Source organism: Montipora capricornis, chromosome 14 (genome assembly GCF_036669925.1).
Source record: "Montipora capricornis isolate CH-2021 chromosome 14, ASM3666992v2, whole genome shotgun sequence".
NCBI classification, from domain to species: Eukaryota; Metazoa; Cnidaria; class Anthozoa; order Scleractinia; family Acroporidae; genus Montipora; species Montipora capricornis.
In genome coordinates, this window is record NC_090896.1 from 43,224,200 (window position 1) to 43,246,699 (window position 22,500).

Here is a 22,500-nt window from a genome sequence, read left to right on the forward strand (position 1 = left end):
TACGTCTTCAGTTTTCCGCTCTCCAAATATTCATAAATAACATGCATTAACAAAAGCGGGGATGTCAAGGTGTATTAACTAATTCAGCATTGTCAAAACAAGACAACCAACAAATTAAATATAACTTAATTAACTTTGATAGCGGGTGTTGTGGGAACCGACAGACAAAACTCCCGTTCAGCTTAGAACCCAAAAGAGAGGAAGAAAGAGATCGGGTATAGGAGGTAGGAATTATCCTAATTTTAACCGTTTCCGATTAGCTTAATTGTAACAGTTAAATAACATTTCTCCTGTTTATTCAGGTATGACGGCTTTCTTAGACTTAAAACCTTTCTTAAACTTAAAACCTACGAACTTTGGGTAGTTTCCAGAATTTAAAAGAAATTAAATTACTTTAGGACAATAACCTTGCCAAGCTGGGATGCATTTGACTTGTTTGTGACAAACGCTTTAAGTTCATTTCGGCTTAAATGGGAACAGGTAACGGACTTCCAATTTCCTTGCGAAAAATGCTCAATTTTGACAATCCGAATCCTAAAAGTATAGCAGCAGTTTTCATTTGAAACTAGTAGCTGAATTAATGGCCTAAACTAGCGGCTCTCACGAGTCCACTTAGCTCAGTGGTACAGCATCCGCGAACTCAGAGATTTTACACACTTTTCCGCATTTTTTCTGCTCTCAGATTGTTTCTTGAGCATCCCTGTCTTTCTTATGACGTTGAAGAAGAAACATACTTCTCCTCATGTCATTAACCTGGGTTAACAATCTAAAATCTGCTTTATTACAAGGCTTAAAAGGATCCTAAGAAATCACAGTGAAGGCCACAAATAAAAAGTCAGCGCTTATAACCATAAAATTAAAAGAGAAAGAAAAAGTAGGGACTTTAGGATCAACGACGCGGTTGTCAAAGAGAACGCTACAAAACAGCCTCTTGAGTCTGACTAAATTTGTCAACATAATTATCCTCACCAGTATCCTCCTCGGAGTCTTCGCCCCCTTTACATCACCCACACCAATCGTTAGGCCGTTGAAGGTCTTGCAAACCGGTAGAGTACGTTCCCCAAAAGTGTTGCGATTTTTGCGAAAATTGCGGAAAATCGCAAAACTCGCAGAACTCTCAAAAGCTAGAGAAGGCAAGTGCCCCAAAAGTGTTGCGATTTTTGCGATTTTAACGATTTTTGCGAAAATTGCGAAAAATCGCAAAAATCGCAGAACACCGAAAAGCTAGAGAAGACAAGTCCCCCAAAAGTGTTGCGATTTTTGCGATTTTTGCGAAAATTGCGAAAAATCGCAAAAATCGCAGAACACCGAAAAGCTAGAAAAGACAAGTCCCCCAAAAGTGTTGCAATTTTAACGATTTTTGCGAAAATTGCGAAAAATCGCAAAAATCGCAAGCCACCGAAAAGCTAGAGAAGACAAGTCCCCCAAAAGTGTTGCGATTTTTGCGATTTTAACGATTTTTGCGAAAATTGCGAAAAATCGCAAAAATCGCAGAACACCGAAAAGCTAGAGAAGACAAGTCCCCCAAAAGTGTTGCGACTTAAACGATTTTTGCGAAAATTGCGAAAAATCCCAAGAATCGCAAGCCACCGAAAAGCTAGAGAAGACAAGTCCCCCAAAAGTGTTTCGATTTTAAAGATTTTTGCGAAAATTGCGAAAAATCGCAAAAATCGCAAGCCACCGAAAAGCTAGAAAAGACAAGTCCCCCAAAAGTGTTGCGATTTTTGCGATTTTAACGATTTTTGCGAAAATTGTGAAAAAGCGCAAAAATCGCAGACCACCGAAAAGCTAGAGAAGACAAGTCCCCCAAAAATGTTGCGATTTTTGCGAAAATTGCGAAAAATCGCAAAATTCGCAGAACACCGAAAAGCTAGAGAAGACAATTCCCCCAAAAGTGTTGCGATTTTTGCGAAAATTGCGAAAAATCGCAGAACATTGAATAGTTAGTTGAAGGACTGCTACCGCAGTGCGGTAGTCGATGAACAATGAAGTCTAAGTTAGTTGAACGACTGAGAATTGACACTGTCGCTAAAAGCCTAATTATGTAGGACAGCTCATTAACCGAACCGCAAAATGAAAGCTAAAATTTTACGAGAGTTCTTAGGCCTAATCACTGAAATGAGCAATAAACGAGTGCTTTCTACTTCACATGATCTCGTGAAAAGTGTAGTTGACCCTAGCCGCAAAATGGAAGCTAAAATTTGACGAAAATGCTTAGGCCTAATCAGTAAACTAGTGCATCCTTCTTTACACGATCTCGCGAAAAGTCTACTTAACCGAGCCACAAAATGAAAGCTAAAATTTTACGAGAGATCTTAGGCCTAATCACTGAAACGAGCGCTTACTTTAGGCTTAATCAGTAAACGAGTGCTTCACGCGAACTCGCGAAAAGTGTAGTTGACCGAGCCGCACTGAATGAAAGCTAAAATTTTACGAGAGTTGAGGCCTAATCACTGAAACGAGCGCTTAGGCTAAATCAGTAAACGAATGGCGATCAAATATTACTTCATGTTCTCATTTTTGTGGATACGATGTTTTCAAAAAGTCGCGCACGAGTCCTGAGAATTGACACTGTCGCTAAAAGCGTAATTATGTAGGACTGCTCATTAACCGAACCGCAAAATGAAAGCTAAAATTTTACGAGAGTTCTTAGGTCTAATCACTGAAACGAGCAATAAACGAGTGCTTTGTACTTCACATGATCTCGTGAAAATTGTAGTTGACCCTAGCCGCAAAATGGAAGCTAAAATTTGACGAAAATGCTTAGGCCTAATCAGTAACCTAGTGCATCCTTCTTCACACGATCTCGCGAAAAGTGTACTTAACCGAACCGCAAAATGAAAGCTAACTCACGAGGTAAATTCATATTTATGAAAGCTAACTCACGAGATATATTCATGCCTAGCGGGATTGTTTCGGCTCGTGGATTAAAGAACGAGGTATATTTATGCGGAGCGCGCTTGTTTCGGCTCGGGTATATCTATTTGCTATAATGTGATTCACAAAATTAAAGAAAGGGTACAAGTCATGTATTTTGTTTTGTTGTTGTTGTCGTTGTAACAAACGAGGCATCGATGCGCTCAATTAAGCAACGGAGTTGTTATTCATTTTGCGTAGTTACTAAAACATGGAACGACCTAAAACCACCTACAACCACCTACAACCACCTCAAAAATATCTTCAACCACCTACAACCACCTCAAAAACCTCTACAACCACTCACAAAGAATCGAATACCATCTTAAACAAGCCATAATTGTATAAAATATGCAAGACGACAATATGTGATTACCATTTAGCCAAAAAAATCCGTATGGCATGATAGTGGCATAAAGGTAAGCAATTTTCCGAATTTGTTAAAAGCCAACCGGATGAGAATGGCGCTTTACCCTACATTCCATCCTGTAAACCGCGCTAAAATCATGAGAAAGGGCCTGGAAACGAAACAATCCTCACGAATTTCCCGAATTCGGGGAAATGCCGGCACTCTATTTCCCGGGATTTAGGAAATTCGTGAGGATCGTTCCGTTTCCAGTATGGTTGGCCATTCGTTTCAAAATTACGACATGGTATACGCGGGTCTTTCTGCCGCGTATACTTGTTTAAATATGATACGTATGGGCTTTGAGCCAATATATATGACCATTAAGATCGCCCATATACGCGTTTTTAAATGGCCACATATTTGCGTAAACTTAAGCGCGGGGATATGCGAAATAAATGTCCAAATATACGCGTCCTACAAGAGCCCATATATACTGGTGCTAAAATGCGCGTATATGCGCTAAAATGCACGTACATGCGGGTCTCGCAAATCCCGTTGTATATGCCAGCACGAGAAGTGCGTTTTGATTGCATGGCTGTTCGTGTATGATAACACTGAAAATTACTTTAACTAGAAATCGTCAATATGGTGGCAGCAGTAAAATGCCTTGTCTTCTATCTGCTATTTAATGTCTGTTACTTCTCTCCAACAAACGAGCTTTTAGAAACAGTTATGCGCCTTTTGAATGACTGTGCAAGATTCTATCCCCACGCTGACCTTAATATGGCGGAGAACTTGGTCGTTCGCCTTGAAGTTGCGGTTTACTCTGTGCAACGGTTAGTTGATTCATTGGACAGAGATACCCAAGGGAATGCTGGAAGAATACCGCCTCTTGAATCGCTGGTAAGACAACTTCAACATTTACTACATAGATGGGAAATGCTAGCATTAAGAGCAGTTTCATGCACCTCAGTACGCCCTTAGGACTTTGCCAACTCCATCAGCTCGTGGGTTTCCCAATTCTGGTATCAGGATGATGCTGGGACATTTGTGAAGTAGAAATATCTATGTTCAGCGTCAGCATGTAAGGGAAAGTTTTAGTTCGAACTGACCCAGCAAGGTCTGCTATCAGGTGGTTCAATACCATCACAAGGCGTGGTTTCAGCGTCAGGGGACCTAATTCTCTCTGGCACATTGATGGACTACACTGCCTTATCCGTTGGAGATTTGTAATACATGGTGGCATTGACGGGTTTTCCAGGCTTATAGTGTATTTAAGTTGTGCAACAAACAATTCAGCTGCGACTGTACTCGCTCTCTTCTTAGCTGCTGTGCAAAGTTATGGATGGCCCTCTAGGGTGCGTTCAGACAAAGGGGGTGAAAATTTAGAGGTAGGAAGAGCTATGCTACAGCACAGGGGTTTAAACAGGGGAAGCATAATTGCTGGGTTGTCTGTACACAATCAACGAATTAAACGTCTCTGGAGAGATGTCTTCATTGGAGTGGGTCATTTTTTCTACACCCTGTTCTACCAGATGGAGGAAAATGGCATCCTGGAATCGACCAGCATAATCAATCTATTCTCTTTGCATTACATATTTCTTCCCAGAATTAACCACCAGTTAAACCTCCTAGTTGAAGCATGGAATAATCATCCTGTACGCACAGAGGGTCTCTCGACTCCTGAACAAATTTGGGAAAACGATTCCGAAGATAATGATCGAAACACTGCTGTCAGGGACATATTTGATGATAACAGCCAACCAGCTGAGTTATATGGTGAAGACCCAGCAGGACCTACATCAAATGAGTTTGACCTGGGCAATGTTGAGGTACCAGATACAAACCTGCCATTGAATAACACAGAACTTTAAGATATCATGCATATACAACCTCTTTCAGCGAGTAATAACCATGGAGTGGATCTTTACTTGGTAGCTCCACAGCTTATTTTGAGACTAATGCAAGCACACCAAAATTAAGTGACTAATCATCAACTATTGAGTTTGCCAAAGCATGATACACTGTACAGGCCGGTGGCACACCTTTTGAGTTTAAATGAAATAAGACTGAGAAAATACACTTAATAAAACTTTATTACTCACGAAATCAAACCATGATCTTATAGATCACCAATATGCACTTGAATGAAACGCAGCAATAATGCTGGGACCACAAAAATGTGAAGTGAACTGAACTGAACTGTTTTGTGAGCACTTAATGTTATCAATAAACTAACCAAAATTAATCTACTTAAATGTTCTTTAAGTCTTAAGCTATTGAATTTTACCAAAACCATACTTCCTGAAGGTTATGCTTTTATCTAGGTGATCTTTGAAAATATTGTATTCTGCATGTACAACTGGAATGTAAAGAGTGGGTGGGCAGGTATTGAACCACCTCATAGCAGACCCTGCTGGGTCAGTTCGAAGTAAACTTTCCCTTACACGCTGAGGCTGAACATAGATATTTCTACTTTGTAAATATCCCAGCATCATACTGATACTAGAATTGGGAAACCTACGTCTTATTTCTCCAATTAGTTCATCTAAATCAGAATCTGAGAGGCTTGTATAATAACGTTGACTGGAGAATGACTGAATGTTTCTAACTCTACGCCAGAGAGTAGCTCTAGAAACTAATAGCATTCTTGATATCTGGGGCCAAGTAAATCTCATTCTGTTTCTTAAAAACTCCACTTGGCGTATTGATATTTCATAGGCTGGACGACCCACTCTTATATTAGAAGCTGATGGAGTTAACAAAGTCCTCGAATGGGGGCGTACTGAGGTGCATAAAAACTGCTCTTAATGCTAGCATTTCCCATCTATGTAGTAAATGTTGAAGTTGTCTTACCAGCGATTCAAGAGGCGGTATTCTTCCAGCATTCCCTTGGGTACCTCTGTCCAATGAATCAACTAAACGTTGGACAGAGTAAACCGCAACTTCAAGGCGAACGATCAAGTTCTCCGCCATATTAAGGTCAGCGTGGGGATAGAATCTTGCACAGTCATTCAAAAGGCGCATAACTGTTTCTAAAAGCTCAGTTGTTGGAGAGTAGTAACAGACATTAAATAGCAGATAGAAGACAAGGCATTTTACAGCTGCCGCCATATTGACGATTTCTAGTTAAAGTAATTTTCAGTGTTATCATACACGACCAGCCATGCAGTCAAAAGACACTTCTCGTGCTAGCATATACAACGTGATTTGCGAGACCCGCATATACGCGCATTTTAGCGCATATACGCGCATTTTAGCACCAGTATATATGGGCCCTTGTAGGACGGGTATATTTGGTCATTTATTTCGCATATCCCAGCACTTAAGTTTACGCAAATATGTGACCATTTAAAAACGCGTATATGCTCGATCTTAATGGTCATATATATTGGCTCAAAGCCCATACGTATCATATTTAAACAAGTACACGCGGCAGAAAAACCCGCGTATACCATGTCGTAATTTTGAAACGAATGGCCAACCATATTCCAGGCCCTTTTGCACGATTTTAGCGCCCTGCGGAAGCAGCATTGCAACTCGAATGCGGCACTGCGGGAGAAGTTTTTCGAGTTAGATAATTTGTGGGCCGGGTATTCTGAAATCTAACCCTTGAATATTTGCCAGCACAACAAGTTCGAGTTCTCCATATGACAATTCCAGGCAATTGTTTACATTTGAAAGCACAGCTTCCTCAGAAAACTGGTGGCAACATTGACTTTCTTTCCTTCCGTAAGAGCACGCAGAGCCATCTTTAAAAAACTTTCCAACCCTAGCTATGATCTCTTCGTTTTCGAACACGTAAAGTTGATACTGCGCCATGTTTTGTTTGATGGACAAGTGGTCGGATGGTGTTGCGTTACTGTCACTGTGCGATGATTATTCAAATTAGGTAGTGTTTACTCAAGTATTACATTAGATGCATGTTCATTTTTTTCGAGTTTTGGATAAGGAAAGACACTTTAGTTTCTTTGTGCCCTTTGAATTCACTTTCTGTAAATAAAGCCATTGCAATTTCGTTAAGGATACGTATTTGGTCTATTCGTGCATTGTTGTTTGTTCTTTTCATGTCTTAATGTCTGGAAGTTGTCGCGTTTTACTACATGCAAAGAGCAAATTGTTTTATTTATTCACACCACACACCACACTTTCAGTACATCGTGAATTTTTATTCCAGTTATTTTTAAAGCTCATTGCTTTCAGTTACTAATGATTGCTACATTGCTTAAAAGCTTTGAGAACTATAGATTCAAGGTTCAGTGGTTTTGAATTCGTTGGTTGACACGGCGCAGTGAAATTCAAGAATTCTTACGCCGCCAAACGGTCAGCATTTGATTGCTGGCACTCGATTCCCAAGATGTAATATATCAAACTGTCGTGCTTGTTCGGGGTTGTGACCCACAGACAAATCGCGACTCTTGTCGTGGCCTTGTGTTCGCTTTCTTTTCAGTGTTCCGCGATTTTTGCGATTTTTCGCAATTTTCGCAATTTTCGCTAAAATCGCAAAAATCGCAACACTTTTGGGGGACTTGTCTTCTCTAGCTTTTGAGAGTTTTGCGATTTTTCGCAATTTTCTCGCGCGTTGGATATGATGGCTATTATAGCCAAAGAGCCGCATGGCGTCGAATTGCCAATAACCAGTCTGATATCCAAAAAGCGCGAATGGAAATTTTCCATTATGTTTTAAACGCGTAGACACGCAATATTCGAATCGAAAATTGAATAAAACTTATTGTTGGCGTTTAAGCCAGACAGCTTTGTTTATATATTATTTTCTATTATCAAAAGAGTTGGTTGAGGGCTCAGATGATCTCAGCAACGCATTTTATCAATTTTTGGACCCCCTAAAAGGCTATTTTTTAACTAATGGATTTCAGTTCTGTGACGGGTTATACGATATTTTTCAGCCGTGTTTAAAAAATTATGAAGACTAGCTAAACAACGCTAATCCAGGGATCCTATGAGTTCATGACAAGAACGTTGTTTGAAAATGTAAAGTCAGTATTTGTATTAATAACCTCCAATTAATTGAAACTGAGTGAAGAATTGGACGTTTTCAACAAACCTCTAGGGACGCCAATAACAATGACGTAATGAACGACTTCTGATGGACGAACAAAAGGAGATATATCACCTGCCCATTAGTCAGGAAAAGTAATATAACATTGGCTGAAGCGGAAAACACTATACACTCTTTGTTTGTCCACCCAAATTTTGAATAACCTTTTTTTTTTTTGTTTTCTCTTGGGACCATTGTCAGTCCTAAGAGAAACAGGAAAAAATGCTTACAAGAAATTCATAATCTCTTGATGCTTATTAGAGTGTAATGCACATTCCCAGTACAGAAAACTCATACCTGATTATAGGAAATTAACAACGCACTTTTATTAACGTGATTTTACAAAATTCGCGTTAATTTAATTTATCTTAATTAATGTTGATGTAAATTTAATGCACGCTATTTTACAACATCGTTATTTTAAAGCACCTTTATTTCATTACAAAACCTTATTAGTTCCTCACTAGATCCATTTGAGCAATCCTAAAAGCTAACTACTGTAAATGCTTCTTTTTCTCCATGAGACATAGGTATGTTGAGATTTTGTAAGTGCAGCCAATTCGTGTTACTGCAACAAACTGAGGCTTTGAAAGATCTTTTGAATTGATAGGGTCTAGTAGGCTTCCAAACAAAATTTTAGGCTGAAAAAAAAAATTTCAAAAATCCGTGGACTTGTCTTGGAAGGTTTTATTCACGAAAGCCAAAACGCAGATTGGTGTTCAGAAATGTAAAGTGCGAGTTCGCAGAATTATGACAATCGCAGAAAGAAAAGCAAGTTGCTTATCGAAAAATTTGCGTTAATTTAACGCCTGTAAACTTAACTTGAAAAATTCGCGTTAATTTAGTTTAATGTAAATTTTCCTCGCGTTGTTAACGTGCATTGTTAATTTCCAATAATAAGGTATACGTAGTCATAGTCGTTCTCCTACTCTAATATGTTGATAAATAGCTTGACCACGCAGTGATATAAGAATTTTTCCCAGTAAACATTGCGCAAATAAACATCACGGCGAGGGGTGCATTTTGAAAATTACATTCGAACAACGTATGAAAACAACCTGGAGAAATATCAACTTAAAAAAAAAAATGAAACATGAAAAGAAGATCATCAAGTAAATTTTAGGACCAAAACTCTTTTTCTGCCAAAATTAATGTGTACATCTTTTTGAGCGTTGTCTAATTTAAGACCTATTCTTCTGCCATTTTTTAGCAGTTTCCTTTGGTCCTCTGACTTGCGTGCTACTTTAAAAATGACCAAGAGCCTGCATTTTGAAGTCACAGTAGTCATATTTCTGGTGTGTGGCCGTGTGTTTTGCGCAGACGCTCAGCAGTGCAAAAGTGTACACTCTACATATGGTATGATGTTAAGAGGATTCGTGTTTCAGGAAAGCAATACTGCAAACATGATGACCTGCGGACAGTTATGTAACGCGAACATCCGATGTCAAAGCATCAATTACGTCATAAGCCGGAATTTGTGTGAGTTAAATAGTCGCACCAAGGAAGCGAGACCAGACAATTATGTTCAAGACACAGATCGGATATACGTGACAAGACCTAGCGAAAGAGGTATCGTTATTTTGGTGCATAACTAGTTGCCGTAAGTATAAAGCCAAGTTGCCAATAGACCATAATCGTATTCCCAGTATTGGACTGGAAGTAGCTTGCAATGGAGGCTAATGCGGGGGAATATATTAAAAAGTATTTGCATTTGAAAAGGTTTCCCCGCATTAGTCTCCATTGCAAGCTAGTTCCAGTCCAATACTGAGAATACGAATATGGTCTATTCGGCCAGTTACCCTCTGTAAGACAGAGAACCTCTAGGGCACCTCTATACCGTACTCTTTGAGAATAAAGTGTGGGTTCTTTATCGTGCGAAAGATGTGGTGAACGAGGCTTTAAAATGGAAAATTATATCGTACGAAGGCGTCATGGTGCAGTTTAAAGAGCACTGGATCTTGATGCCGCCATGTTTAATTAACCTTTTCACTTCCAGGTTTGATGAGAATGTAACCTTACCCATCAATTTCTAGAACATGGGAGTCTAAGGGTATCTCGCTCTGGCCACTTGCTGGATTTGGGGTCGGACGTTCTATCGCTTTGTAAACAGCCAACCGGATGCCCTCTCCATTTGTTCTAGCCTTAAAATAACGCTGACACTACCACTTAATATATTGTAAATGGTTTGAACCCAGGAGTCGTATCATTAAGTAAAGTACGATCGTCCGGGTGAGTGTCGTCCTGAGAAGGACTGTTTGAGATGACATTGACTTTCGCTCAGGTTGTCGAAACGTCAGTCAATGTCATCTCACCCGGACGATCGTACTTTACTTAATGACTTAATGTATTGTTGGAAACTGGTAGAAAGTACTGAACAGGATACTTCGGGTAACAGATCTAAAAAGTTTGGCGTGTACCTAATTACGTACATTTCTAGACGTAAGTAGCCATTTGGTGTTTTTAACCATGTTTTTTTCGACGTTGTTCTTTCATGATGTTTAAGTGAAATACCAGAACTGGATTGATGATAGCACACTGCACTTCCAATCACGGATAAAAAGCAGCTATTCTGTATATTTGTAATGATGAAGAGTTCCCATTTTTTTTATGAATGCAACCAAGGTGCAACTTACTTGAATGTGAACCATTGTTTGCAACTCTAATTACAGCTCCCCTGGGCTCCATCCAGGAGTTACCTGCTGAATCATGCTCGGAGATCAAAGCCAGTGAAGGAGGCAGCGTGGTCAGTGGCAAGTACTGGCTTGATTCAATCAAACCAGGCCAAGCTGCGTTGGTTCCTTGTGACATGCTGACAGGAGGTGTGTTGTTTGAGCCAATCTAAGAGTTTCCTTGCACCCAGGCATTTTTTATTTGAATCGGTGGGTCTGGGAGTAGAAGAAAATAAGAAATGGGACACGAGTTTGCTCGCACCACGGAATTACAAATGTCCATCTTAGTATTGTGGGTCACTAAAAGCAAAATCAGCCTATATCAGATAAACATTAAATGTTGAGATGTTGCAGGGGAGAAAAATGCTGGGTAGAAAAACTTGGTAATGGTGACGAGGATGATGATGATGATAAGGATGTTGATGACCACAGCGATGACAACGACTGCGACGACGACGACGAAAACGACGATAAAGATGACGATGATGAGGGTAATGATTACCATGACGATGACGACAACATCGACGACGACGACTACGACGACGACGACGACGACGACGACGAAGATGACGATTGTGATGATGATGATGATCACCACGACGATGTCGATGACGACAACGTCGACGACGACTACGATGACGACGAAGATGACCACGAAGATGATGACAACGTCGACGACGACAAAGACAAGGATGAAGATGACTATGACGTTGATGACAGGAGTCCATTATTAGTACTCTGAGTTAACCGGCCTGTCCCGTATCTTTTTAGTTTTAGAAGCACACCCCATAATAATAATAATAATTATAATAATAATAACAATAATAATAATAATAATAAAAACAATATTTACAGAGGATATCACCAAGCTAACTCTAAGTTAATTAGGGTGGTCTCCCATGGGATAATTGCGGGTGTTTTCACAATAGTCAAACATAAGAGACCTAGATATGTTTTTTTCCTTTAAATCTGTGAGTGGGCTAGTTAAGGTTAACCCTACTGTACTCCCCACTAGACGCGCCCTCTCAAGAGCAATTAGAACCAATAGCAACACTAATGTAATTCTCTTTGTTTCCCAAAAATGCAAAACAACTACATATCAGAGGCTTTTTTTAATCCGAACAATGAGAATATGGAACACTCTAGCTGATGACATTGGTCTTTCCTGCGTAACCATCTCTTCAGTTCAGTTCATTCAAGGCACACCTACTCAGCTACTTTAAGCAATCACTCTGTAAATCAAATGACCCTGAAGATCCTCGCTCATTCATGTCTATCTTCACAAGTTGCAACAAAGCCCGTAATCTGACAAGAAACATTGATTGCTGCTACTAACTACTCTTTAAGTTTTATTTTAATTTTTTTTTTCATTTTTATGCGTTCCGGGCCCTCAGTAATTGGCGGAAGCTGTTGCGGTGTCCCTCGCTGTATTATACCATTTACATCTTTTGTTTTGTTTGTGTATATTTTATATTAAGTTGGCGAAGCTAATAAAATTAAATAAAATAAACTTCTTGAATCATATTTGCGCTTGCTGTTTTTGGGTTTATTTTTTCAGACGCAGACGAATGCAATGCTTCCGTCCCAGTCTGTGATGTTAACGCCATCTGCCAAAATACGTTGGCATCTTTTAAATGCACTTGTAAAACTGGTTTTACCGGAAATGGTTTGAGCTGCCGAGGTAAAAGTTGTCTGTTATAGTGTTTTCTTGCTTCCTTTTTGGCTGATGTCATTTTTGGTATCACCCGACCATGGCCACTAAAGGCTCGCTTCTATATAATCACCTCATATTGCTCTCGAAACAATACATTTACAGCTGTAAACTCAAAAATGTTTTACCAACACGTGCAACAATATTGGCAAAAGTAAAAGCAGTTTATGAAATGGAGCGTCGAATAGCTAAAGAGAGAAACAAGCTCTCTTTCTATTATAAAAAAAAAATGGATAAGCTCCCTACACAGGAACATCATCTCGATGTCCTATAATTTCGCTTTTTCTATCTTACCTTTCTAAGTTTATGACATAAGTATCCGAGTATTCAGTACCTTGTGAGGGCTGTTTGGTCTGTGTATGTAACCGGTCGAACAAAGAAAAGACTTGACCACGTAAGTAATAATTAGAGATTGGAAGAGTGCGAGTGTGTGTGTGTTTTGTTGTAATGCAATTTAAAAAAAAAGAGAGAAAAAACAAATGATAAAAAATAATAATAATAATAATAAAAAGGAAAAACGTAAGTGCGCCTAGCTTTCAAATTTACACAACCTCTTGAATCATAGCTGCGCTTGCTGTTTTTGGTTTTTTTTTTTTCAGACGCAGACGAATGCAAGGCTTCCACCCCAGTCTGTGATGTTAACGCCATCTGCCAAAATACATTGGCATCTTTTCAATGCACCTGTAAAACTGGTTTTACCGGAAATGGTTTGAGCTGCCGAGGTAAAAGTTGTTTGCTACAGTGTTTTCTTGCTTCATTTTTGCATTTCTTTGGAGTACCAATTTAAATAAATTAATCTGACCAAACAGAACAAACTCATACAGCGCGATAACTAATCATAATAGCCAATTATTTGTTTACAATTCGAGTCTTATTGGCATATATGCCTACTGGTTTCTTATAGACTAGCAAGGAAATAATAAAACATCACAACGAAATTAGTCAAGCACTGGGACAGGCTAGCCGCGCACGAAAACGAAGAGCACATGAAATACCGTCTCCCAATTTCAAGCGCATGCACTCATTTCCAGAGCTACTCATCTTCATTTGTATTTGCATGAGTTTGGGGTAAAGTTCTCCAAATACACAGATGGCATCCCAGCATGGCCGCCAAAATGTGAATTCGCATTGCATCGACCAATACCCGCGTGACTGACTTCGACCAACGACAGGATAACTATGTTCCCCTTTGTCGAACGCTAAAACATGTAGGGGTGCAAATCTCGATGTCTTTCAATTTATACACCTTTTTCCAAAATGGCCGCCATTTAGATATTCTTTTGTTTTTATTCAAATTAGACCTTGATGCCTCATTCAAGGCAAAATATTCTTTTGAATTTTAGGCTTAATAACGAGGCATCGATGGCTAATTTGAATAAAAACAAACGAATATTTAAATGTCCCCCATGTTGATAAAAAGGTGTATGACTTTTTACCATAATGCATCGCTCTTACAACCAGAATGCAATGCTCTATGGTGGAGCCTCGCTTTGAAGGAGTCACAATTGAACGATCGTTTACTTCTTTGCGCGTTCTCTTGTAATTACGACTGCGCCAGTCAACAGAGTGGTCACAACAGGAACACAATACCGGCGAGAAAAAATGGCGGACCAGCAACAACGAAAACAACGTCACCAGGACGAAGGTTTCTGGGTAAATACCGAGTCCGCTTACCACGGTGCATAAGCAATACGATGAATTAACACAAGCACAACAGAAGACATGGCCTTGAGAGGAAATGCTAAGACAGTACATAGTCCTCAAGGTAGTGTAGAGGGCCGCGATCGCGCAGTGACTATTTGAGTGCGCCATTCTGGTCTGCCTGGTATCTGTACAGGTGTCTCCGGGATTTGGTGAAAAAGGGGGCGAAAAGACTGGCTGGTAGTGGAGGTGGGGTGAGTGCAGGCAACGGATCAGCTGCGTTCAGCTACGGAATTCGAAGCCACACAGGAGTGGAAGCAGCAGCCGGTATCTATAGGGATGGCGATGAGGGCGAGGGGCAATCTTCGTCGGCGTCGTTGCCAAAGCGTTTGCTGCTCGAGCGATGAGGCAGAGGGGGAGGGGTATCTGTAAGCACTTTGTAGCACTCAGAGATTTTGACATCCATATCGACGGCGAACAAGTATTGTTGTGTAACCAACTTCAGCTGTTGGCTAGTGGGGTGAGGAAGGTGGATGTGCAAAGCGGTCAACAGACCTTGGAGGACGTGGCGAGGAAAGATAACGCAATCTCGTGTAGGCACCGGTGTTTCATTGCGTTCAACAACAAGTACACCATCCAAAGCAATTATGGTAGCATTAAGATAACGTTTTATATCTTTAACGTTTGTCAACTTCATAGAACGACCTGTTCCTTGGGTGAGAGGGGCATAGGTGCGCCGTAGGTCAGGGCATTCGGCCACGATGGCGAGCCAAGCAGCTCTGCTAATGAATGGGAGTTTTGCTGTTCCTGACAGGGTGCTCTAGGTAGATGTTACAGTACGGAGAACTAAAGATTCCTCGGTGCATTGGACGAAGCTAAAGTCTTGGCAAGCAGGATTGTGGCCTTTGGGGACATTCCGACGGGCAAAGTCGGAAGAAAAGGTAACGCGTCCAGCAACATGTGGCCTGGTATCAACGGTCGAGAGAATCGTTGCAACACGCGGGCTTGAGGAATACTCGCCACGACAGAGCTTTCCAAAAGCCTGTACAGACGGTTTAATGTACTGGATGATGTACAGGTTGCAATGAATAATGCCTCGATCTTTCATGGGAGCCAGGTGGGTTTACGACAGCGGAGTTTTGAGCTGAAGGACCCCGGTAGCAGGAGCTTATTGGCACGGTTCATGTACAGTGCTGCACCAATGCCTAGAGACTTACCAGTACCGTCGGTGATGATCCGTCATTGGTCGTCAAGGCGGGGGGGTGGGGGTGATGATTCAGCTAGAGGAAAGAGAACCGGACGTAATGAAAGGGCCAGTTAATCTTCTTCTTAAGCCCCTGCCACTAAAGTGTCAAGTGATGCAAGTAAGGCAAGGCACTATTGTATGACACGAGCTAACACTTTGTATCCGCCAATAAACCAAAATGCCAATAAGACCAACAGATTTGGGCTTGCTACAAGAAATCAGTGTTGTGATTCGATGAGGGGACACCTAAAGAGTACAAAAGTTCCAAAACCCAGCACAAGATCATTGTATATTTGGGACTGATACTAGTCTTGGGAGCGGCGAGCTTGAGGTCCAGCGTGGATAGGGCCTGGAGTATTTGTTTACAGTTGTGTAGTAATCTCTTTGGGTATGTGGGTTGAGTTTATTGGCTCCCTACTCTGCACCGAGAGGTTTTTCTCCGGGTAATCCGATTTCCCCTCTCCTCAAAAGCCAACATTTGATTTGCGTTAATTTGGTTGGATGGACAAGTCGTAACCAGGTTATTACGATGACATTTTGCAAGGAAGTGGTTATCTCCTCATCCCCTGTGATGGACTCGCTATGGTGACGACTGCTGTTGGCGCAAAAGAAGCTTTCCTCTGTGAAGGCCATAAGTCTTTGTTAAAGATCTGCTGGACGTTCGCCGTGCTCGAGGTGTATGTCGGTAAGTGAATGTGCCCGTGGGCTTCAAGGCGGAAATGCATGTGTATGGCTGACCAGATGGAGTCTATTGAAGTTGAAGTCTTGACAATAGTTTTTGTGAAGATAACCATGCGGTAGTTAGCGATCTGTCCTAGTATTAGCTCAAGTATGCTCACCTTTTGTTGGGCGTTGCGACGGCGAGACGCGGTTACTGAATCCCCACCGTCTGGGAAGCCACGAAGTGGGATGGTTATGGTTTTCTTTAACCATGTCGCTAAGTTTCGAGGAATGGGGCAAAATGTCCCGCTAAAGACAGTGTGTGTACGAGGCTCTGACGCCAGATTTCAAAGGAAGTTACTGTCTTCGTCTTGGTGAGAAAACCACTGTTTCTGTGCACGCGCACTAGCAGACATAACTTATCTTGGACTGTGTTTGTCGTGCGGGTGTTTTTCTTGAGTGTTGAGTGTTGAGTGAGTTGACGAGTTTGTAGGGAGGCAAGACTCTTCGGTATTATGGCGAGGAGTTTTTTTGTGACCGCTGGCACCACGTCTGCCAATGAAGCAGTCACAACAAGACCACAATCAGAGCAAAGATGGTGATTACCAGCAACGGGAACAACATCACCAGAGAAAAGGCATCTGGGTAAATACATAGTCCGCTTGCCACGTTGCAGGTGGCTCAGTAAGCAATACGATGAATTAACACAACAACAACGCCTAAAGCGCCGGGGGGCATTCGGTATTATTTGCCTTCAATTAAATCGAATTTGAAGAAAGATCGATGGCTAAGACCTATCGAACTGATATTATATGCTTTGATTGTCACAACTTTCAAAGAAACAATGTGCAACTATTTAGGTCAATATAATTATTAAGCGTGAATATTGCGTAATCGTGTAATGATATGAAAGCACTGTACCCTTAGCGATTTGTTCATTTGATTGTCTTTTTATCTCCCATAATTGGACAAAGACAATGCTTTGGTTTTCAAAGACTCGATTAAAAGCCACCCTATTATGAGATATGTCCAGTGCCTAGTATCGAGATAAATTTATAAGAATTCGATTTTATGATCTAGAACTGATCTAGATTCGGATTGCCATACATATATTGGTTAGAATTGGGATGCTATATTTTTGGCTTAAAGCGCACCTAATTTGAAATGTTATTCGTTGCTGACTATATCAAATCGACATCACACATACTTTGAAGCTTTCTCGGTGTAAAACTTAACATAACCAGCAATTATTTCCTCCACGACCAGTTTGTGATGTCATCTTACATTTAAACACGTGCATCTCACATTTGCGGCGAGAGGATGAATGAAAACATCCATGTCTTCATGTGGAGGCCATTGAAAGCAAAATCGGCCCCCTGACGGAGAAAGCAAACGGCATGTTTTACGGGGTTTTGAGGTTATCTGTCAGCGACCGGGCGCGTATCGCGTATTATTTCATTATGAATGCTAAGTATTTGAAACTGCTCTGCTTGTTGTTGAGACATTTGTTCTAACTTAATATCTCTTTTTATTCCCATAAGACATCGACGAGTGCACCCGTGGTTCTCACAATTGCATCAATGGTAATGCTCTCTGTTTAAATACTCTCGGATCCTATCAGTGCGCCTGTAAACCGGGTTACCGAGGAGACGGTCAGAGCTACTGCATTCTAGATGGCAAGTATTGCAAACTCCAGTATAACAATTTGAACCAATCAGAAATCAAAATGAGGTTGGAGGCCTTGGTATCCCTTATCTCATATTTTTACTTCTATGTCACTCGTTAGAGTTTCATATCCCTTTGTGATAAAAATAATAATAAATTCTCATTCGAGACCACGTACAAGTACCCTGCGGCACCCTGGGAAAACAATGTTGTGACATGAGTCCAATCATTGAGCGGTAAGAACAATTGCTAGTTTTCCAGAATGATGTGAACAGTCTGCTGCATTGCTGCTGGAACTACGGTAGTTTCCTCATAGCCATTGTGTGCATGATCATGAGGTGTTGTTCTCCTCAAATGAAAGTGTAGAGCTATGTCGTGCGTAATTGATAATTTTTTTCCATGGTGTCAGGGCGGGCAGGTTGCGCAGGCCTTAAAACCCCTAATAAATGGTTATGTTTTCAGGTGGACCTAAGAACCGTTACGGCAACTCAGTACCTTAGTACCCTAGGAGTTCAAAAATAAGCGTTAATGGAATTTCTCATATAATTACAACAATAAAACCTTAAAATAAGCTATTTACTAAATCCTGCTCAACCATTCAATGTGTTCAGCTATTGATACTGCTGCGTAAATATGGTATCTTAGTTGCTTAGCAACAGGCGAATGGATCACTCAGTGGCTTCATAGCTCAGTTGGTTAGACCGTCGCACCGGTATCGCGATGTCACGGGTTCAAACCCCGTTGAAGTCCTGAATTTTTCAGGCTTCTTTACGCACTTGCAAAAATTGAGTTCCTAACTGCGAGGATCATAGCTTCACTTGATGAAGGGAAATCCGACTACAAAGCAGGATGAGACGCTGTAACATCTTTCCCTGTTTTCATATTTTGCAGCGCAACTTGTAAAGAAGGTCAACAGGGCCCCCTCTCTGTTCCTCATGCAATACCACAATTAGATTAAGCATCATCGAGGTCAGCTGTTTTCTTAAGTTGACCGCTGACCAGGCCCTGGTTTTCGATTGGATCGCAGGATTGAGCCTGATTAACTGCCAAATATTTTTCGCACGCTTTCTGTGGCCGAAGCCGCTACACACAGGGGCACCCAACGAATCTGTTCCTCACATTATCTGTTCCCCAGAGGAATCTTGCTGGCTGGCAAAAATCCAGGTGTTTCGATGAGCTGGCTGGGAAATTTATTATTGATAGAGGTTTTGCCTGGGAATTACTGACTTTTCCTGGCATTTCAACCCGAGCTGGTTGTAGAAACTCTGAAGACTGAGGACGACTAAAAAAAAAGACCCCTTCCCTCCCCCAGAGAGTAGTCACAAACATACGACGACTGATTGCGCTTGCGGAAAAAACCTGTCTTGTCCCGGTTTTGTCGCTTTTGTTCGGTCGTTTTGGATCGCGGGATTTGAAAGCGCGCGGAATTCCTGGCTGTGAAATAAATTTGATCAGCTGGCTGGGAAACCAACCAATTTTATCTAGCTGGCTGGGAAATTTCTTGTGTGTCTTGCTGGGAAAAAGGAACAGATAATGTTTTCCCAGCAACACTGAAAAACACCTGAAAATGCCTTAATAACATTTATTTTCATTAACTGGGGTAAAATAATACATTTTACAACAAATTGGTCGTTGGGTGCCCCTGTACACGGCCATACTTCGTCAACTAATTAGAGCTTTTTAAGAGCCGTCGCTTTTCTTGTTAAAGTGGGAAACCGTTTGGAGAATATTTTTTCCTCCATTTTTCACCGGTTTCAATCCAGGTTTGACGTACATAGCTGTGTTCAGGACCACACTGGTGGCTACGCAGTTCTTCAAGTCAAACATCGGAGAGATATAAACTTAAAGATAAATGGTTTTTAGTTTGTTTAGTGCTGCTTGTTGCCATAACTGTAGAATATTTTAAACTTTGATAAGGTCGCATGATGCCTGGACGACCTATGACAGAAGAACAGAAAAGAATAAAAGAGTGTGGACCAGTGGTTAGGGCGCTTGCCTTGAGATCCGGAGATCCCGGGTTAAAGACCCGGTCTGACCACTCGTTGAATTTGTTCCTGGTAGTCCCTGGTTCAACTTCCCAGCTGCACTTGTAAATAGCCAACTGGTTTGCCTCCGGCCAGTTGGGTTTCTTAAAAGTTGTTGTTGTTGTTCTGTTCCGTCGTTTCGTTGTTTCATTGGCCCTGAAAAGCCCCTATGGGGAGCGGTCAAGTAAGTATGTATGTATGTATATAGAAAGAGAACAAGAACGACAAAACAGTATACCAGTAATAGTTCAAACTTGGTGGAAGAAGTTACTCCACAATTTTTTTTCTGGGACAATAAACCGTTTGTTATTTTAAAGGATGCGTTATTTAAAGTGGATTCGTACTTTTAAAAAGTGGTTTAGTCGTTTTTTCCTTTGTTCAGGAATGAAACTCGAATTTTTATTCTCAACTGGAATTAAATAACAATCATCTGTGCGCTTTTTGGACATAAAGAAATAGTTGATTTGTTTGTTTGTTTTGCTCTAAAATGCGAGTGAACACGTGTTTTATTTACTCCGTTTGCCTACACTGTAACTGTTTTCGATGTGCCTCGACAGTGACAAGGATTTTTTTCCCTTATGTTATAAACACGTAATCGCAATGCGTTTTCATAAAATTAAGGAGAAATATTTCTAGCTTGTGTTTCAGAACTTTGTTTCAAGTACATACAGGTGATTTGTTGGAGGCCTTGTTTGAAGTTCGTCCTTTCTTGGTTGCCGTATTTGTCGATTCTTGTTCCAAGCAAATCTAGCGCGTTTCAATAAAATACATCAAAATGTGAATGATCTCGTGGAATAAAGTACAACAATAAAACACGTTTTTGACATTGAACTGACAAAATTTGCTAACGCCGATCTGTCACATCACGAGTTAGTACGTCTGCGATTTCGAATTTTAGCGTGATTCATATTCGCTGGCTCTTGCAGTTTTTAACAGTTGACTCTGAAATGTCTTTTTTCCTTTTCCGTTCTTTTGCTGAGGATTTGATTGTTTTCTTTTAAAACTCATGCGATACTAGTACTAGTTGGGCAATGAACTTTTCTAAAGACGAAAGAGTAAAAAATGATTTAATTAAACAGTAATCAGAAACAACAAAGCGCGGACCAATTCGAAAACCTTCTATTTTCACAAACCTTATAGCCAGTAGGAAAAAAACAACAACTCTGGAGCTCCGCTTTTAGGCTTGACTAAATCTATTTAGTAAAATCCAACTAGTGGTCTATTATCAATGCTGCGTTCTGATTGGTTGAGCTACTAGTAGGCTATTTGTTATAGCCCACTACTAGCGAAAAGCGCCGGCTTTGATAACCAAAACAACAATTTAAGTCTAGCCTTAACTAGCGAAAGATGTTTTGTCTCGATATTTTTTTGACCATCTAGTTGGATTTTACTAAAACAATTATTTCTCTCGCCCTCATGGCCTCTGAGTCAATAGCCCATTCGGCCTTTGGCCTCATGGGCTATTGACTCAGAGCCCATTCGGGCTCGAGGAATAATTGTTAAATATTATTCCAAGTAGTATTTATTTCTCTCTTTTGAGAAATTGCTAGTTAGAGTAGTTAACAAACAAGGAATCAGCCAAGATCAAACAACTTTCTTTGATTTTTGGCAAAACACAAATTCCAGCCTGATGTGATAAGGAGCCCATGACAAGGCGCGAACAACAGCCTTATATTCCTGTCACGGCGTTTTCACAAACCTATTTGTTTTTAGTTTGATTTCCGGTGAATGAGACTTCCGCTAGAGCCCAATGACCAATCACAAGAAACCAACTTGACGCCATAGCAACACCGAACCGGGACTGCCTTTGTTTTTATTGCGGAAAAGGTAGTCAAAAAATGGAATCGGTCTGTAAACATGCCGTGATATAGGCTTAATACGAGAGTTGTTCTCTCCTAGTCATGGGCCCCTGACGAGTTGGTTTCTCTTATGTTGTTCACAAAGAAATCGCGAATAATCCACCCATTTCTCGGCTTGGTTTTCTTATGGGGGAAGGGGGACGGGAAACCTCAACAATTTTGTCCCAGATCGTGAGTTGTTTATTTGTGTTTCTTTTTTCACAAAGTGTTCATCTGGTCAGCTGGTTTAGGAATATCACATCATTCAGGGTTGTAATACAACTATCGATAATTTCCTTTTCACTTGTGTTTGCGTCTGTTGCCACTGATTTAACATCCATAACATTTAGTCCATTATTTCATTGACGGTACCTTGTTTTGCTTAGAATGCAAAGACTACCAAGTACTGAGCGATGCCGACAGAAAAATGACAAACGGTGGAACGCCTCGTTTGTGCGACAGCTCACTTGGGCCAGCTTGGTTTCGCTTCCAAGGAGACGCAGGAACAAAGATGCTCACTTGGTGCGTCTCTCTGAACAGATGCGGGACAGACGTACCTGGGTGGTTAAACGGAGCTCATCCCCAGGCTCACGAGGGTAATGTGACACGACAGGTCTGTTTTCCCTATTATGGGAATTGCTGCTATTGGTCCGTCAATATTCAAGTGCAGAACTGCAGTGGCTACTACCTCTATTACATCCATGGAACACCAGCGGGCTGTT

At 40.9% G+C, this 22,500-nt stretch overlaps 1 protein-coding gene across 2 annotated transcripts in view; it reads left to right on the top strand.

Moving 5' to 3' along the window:
• Positions 1-127: 127 nt before the first annotated feature.
• Positions 128-22,500, top strand: part of LOC138032980 (uromodulin-like) — a 23,739-nt gene continuing 1,366 nt past the window's right edge. The window contains exons 1-7 of one of the 2 annotated variants that reach the window (XM_068880704.1): positions 128-224; positions 9,535-9,893; positions 10,994-11,143; positions 12,552-12,674; positions 13,304-13,426; positions 17,793-17,927; positions 22,165-22,500. The exon at positions 22,165-22,500 is cut by the window's right edge and continues 1,366 nt beyond it. In XM_068880704.1, the coding sequence (XP_068736805.1) occupies positions 9,575-9,893; positions 10,994-11,143; positions 12,552-12,674; positions 13,304-13,426; positions 17,793-17,927; positions 22,165-22,500 (1,186 nt within the window). In that variant the 5' untranslated portion in view covers positions 128-224; positions 9,535-9,574. The remainder of the gene's footprint in view (positions 225-9,534; positions 9,894-10,993; positions 11,144-12,551; positions 12,675-13,303; positions 13,427-17,792; positions 17,928-22,164) is intronic. The other variant, XM_068880705.1, reaches the window with a different exon arrangement.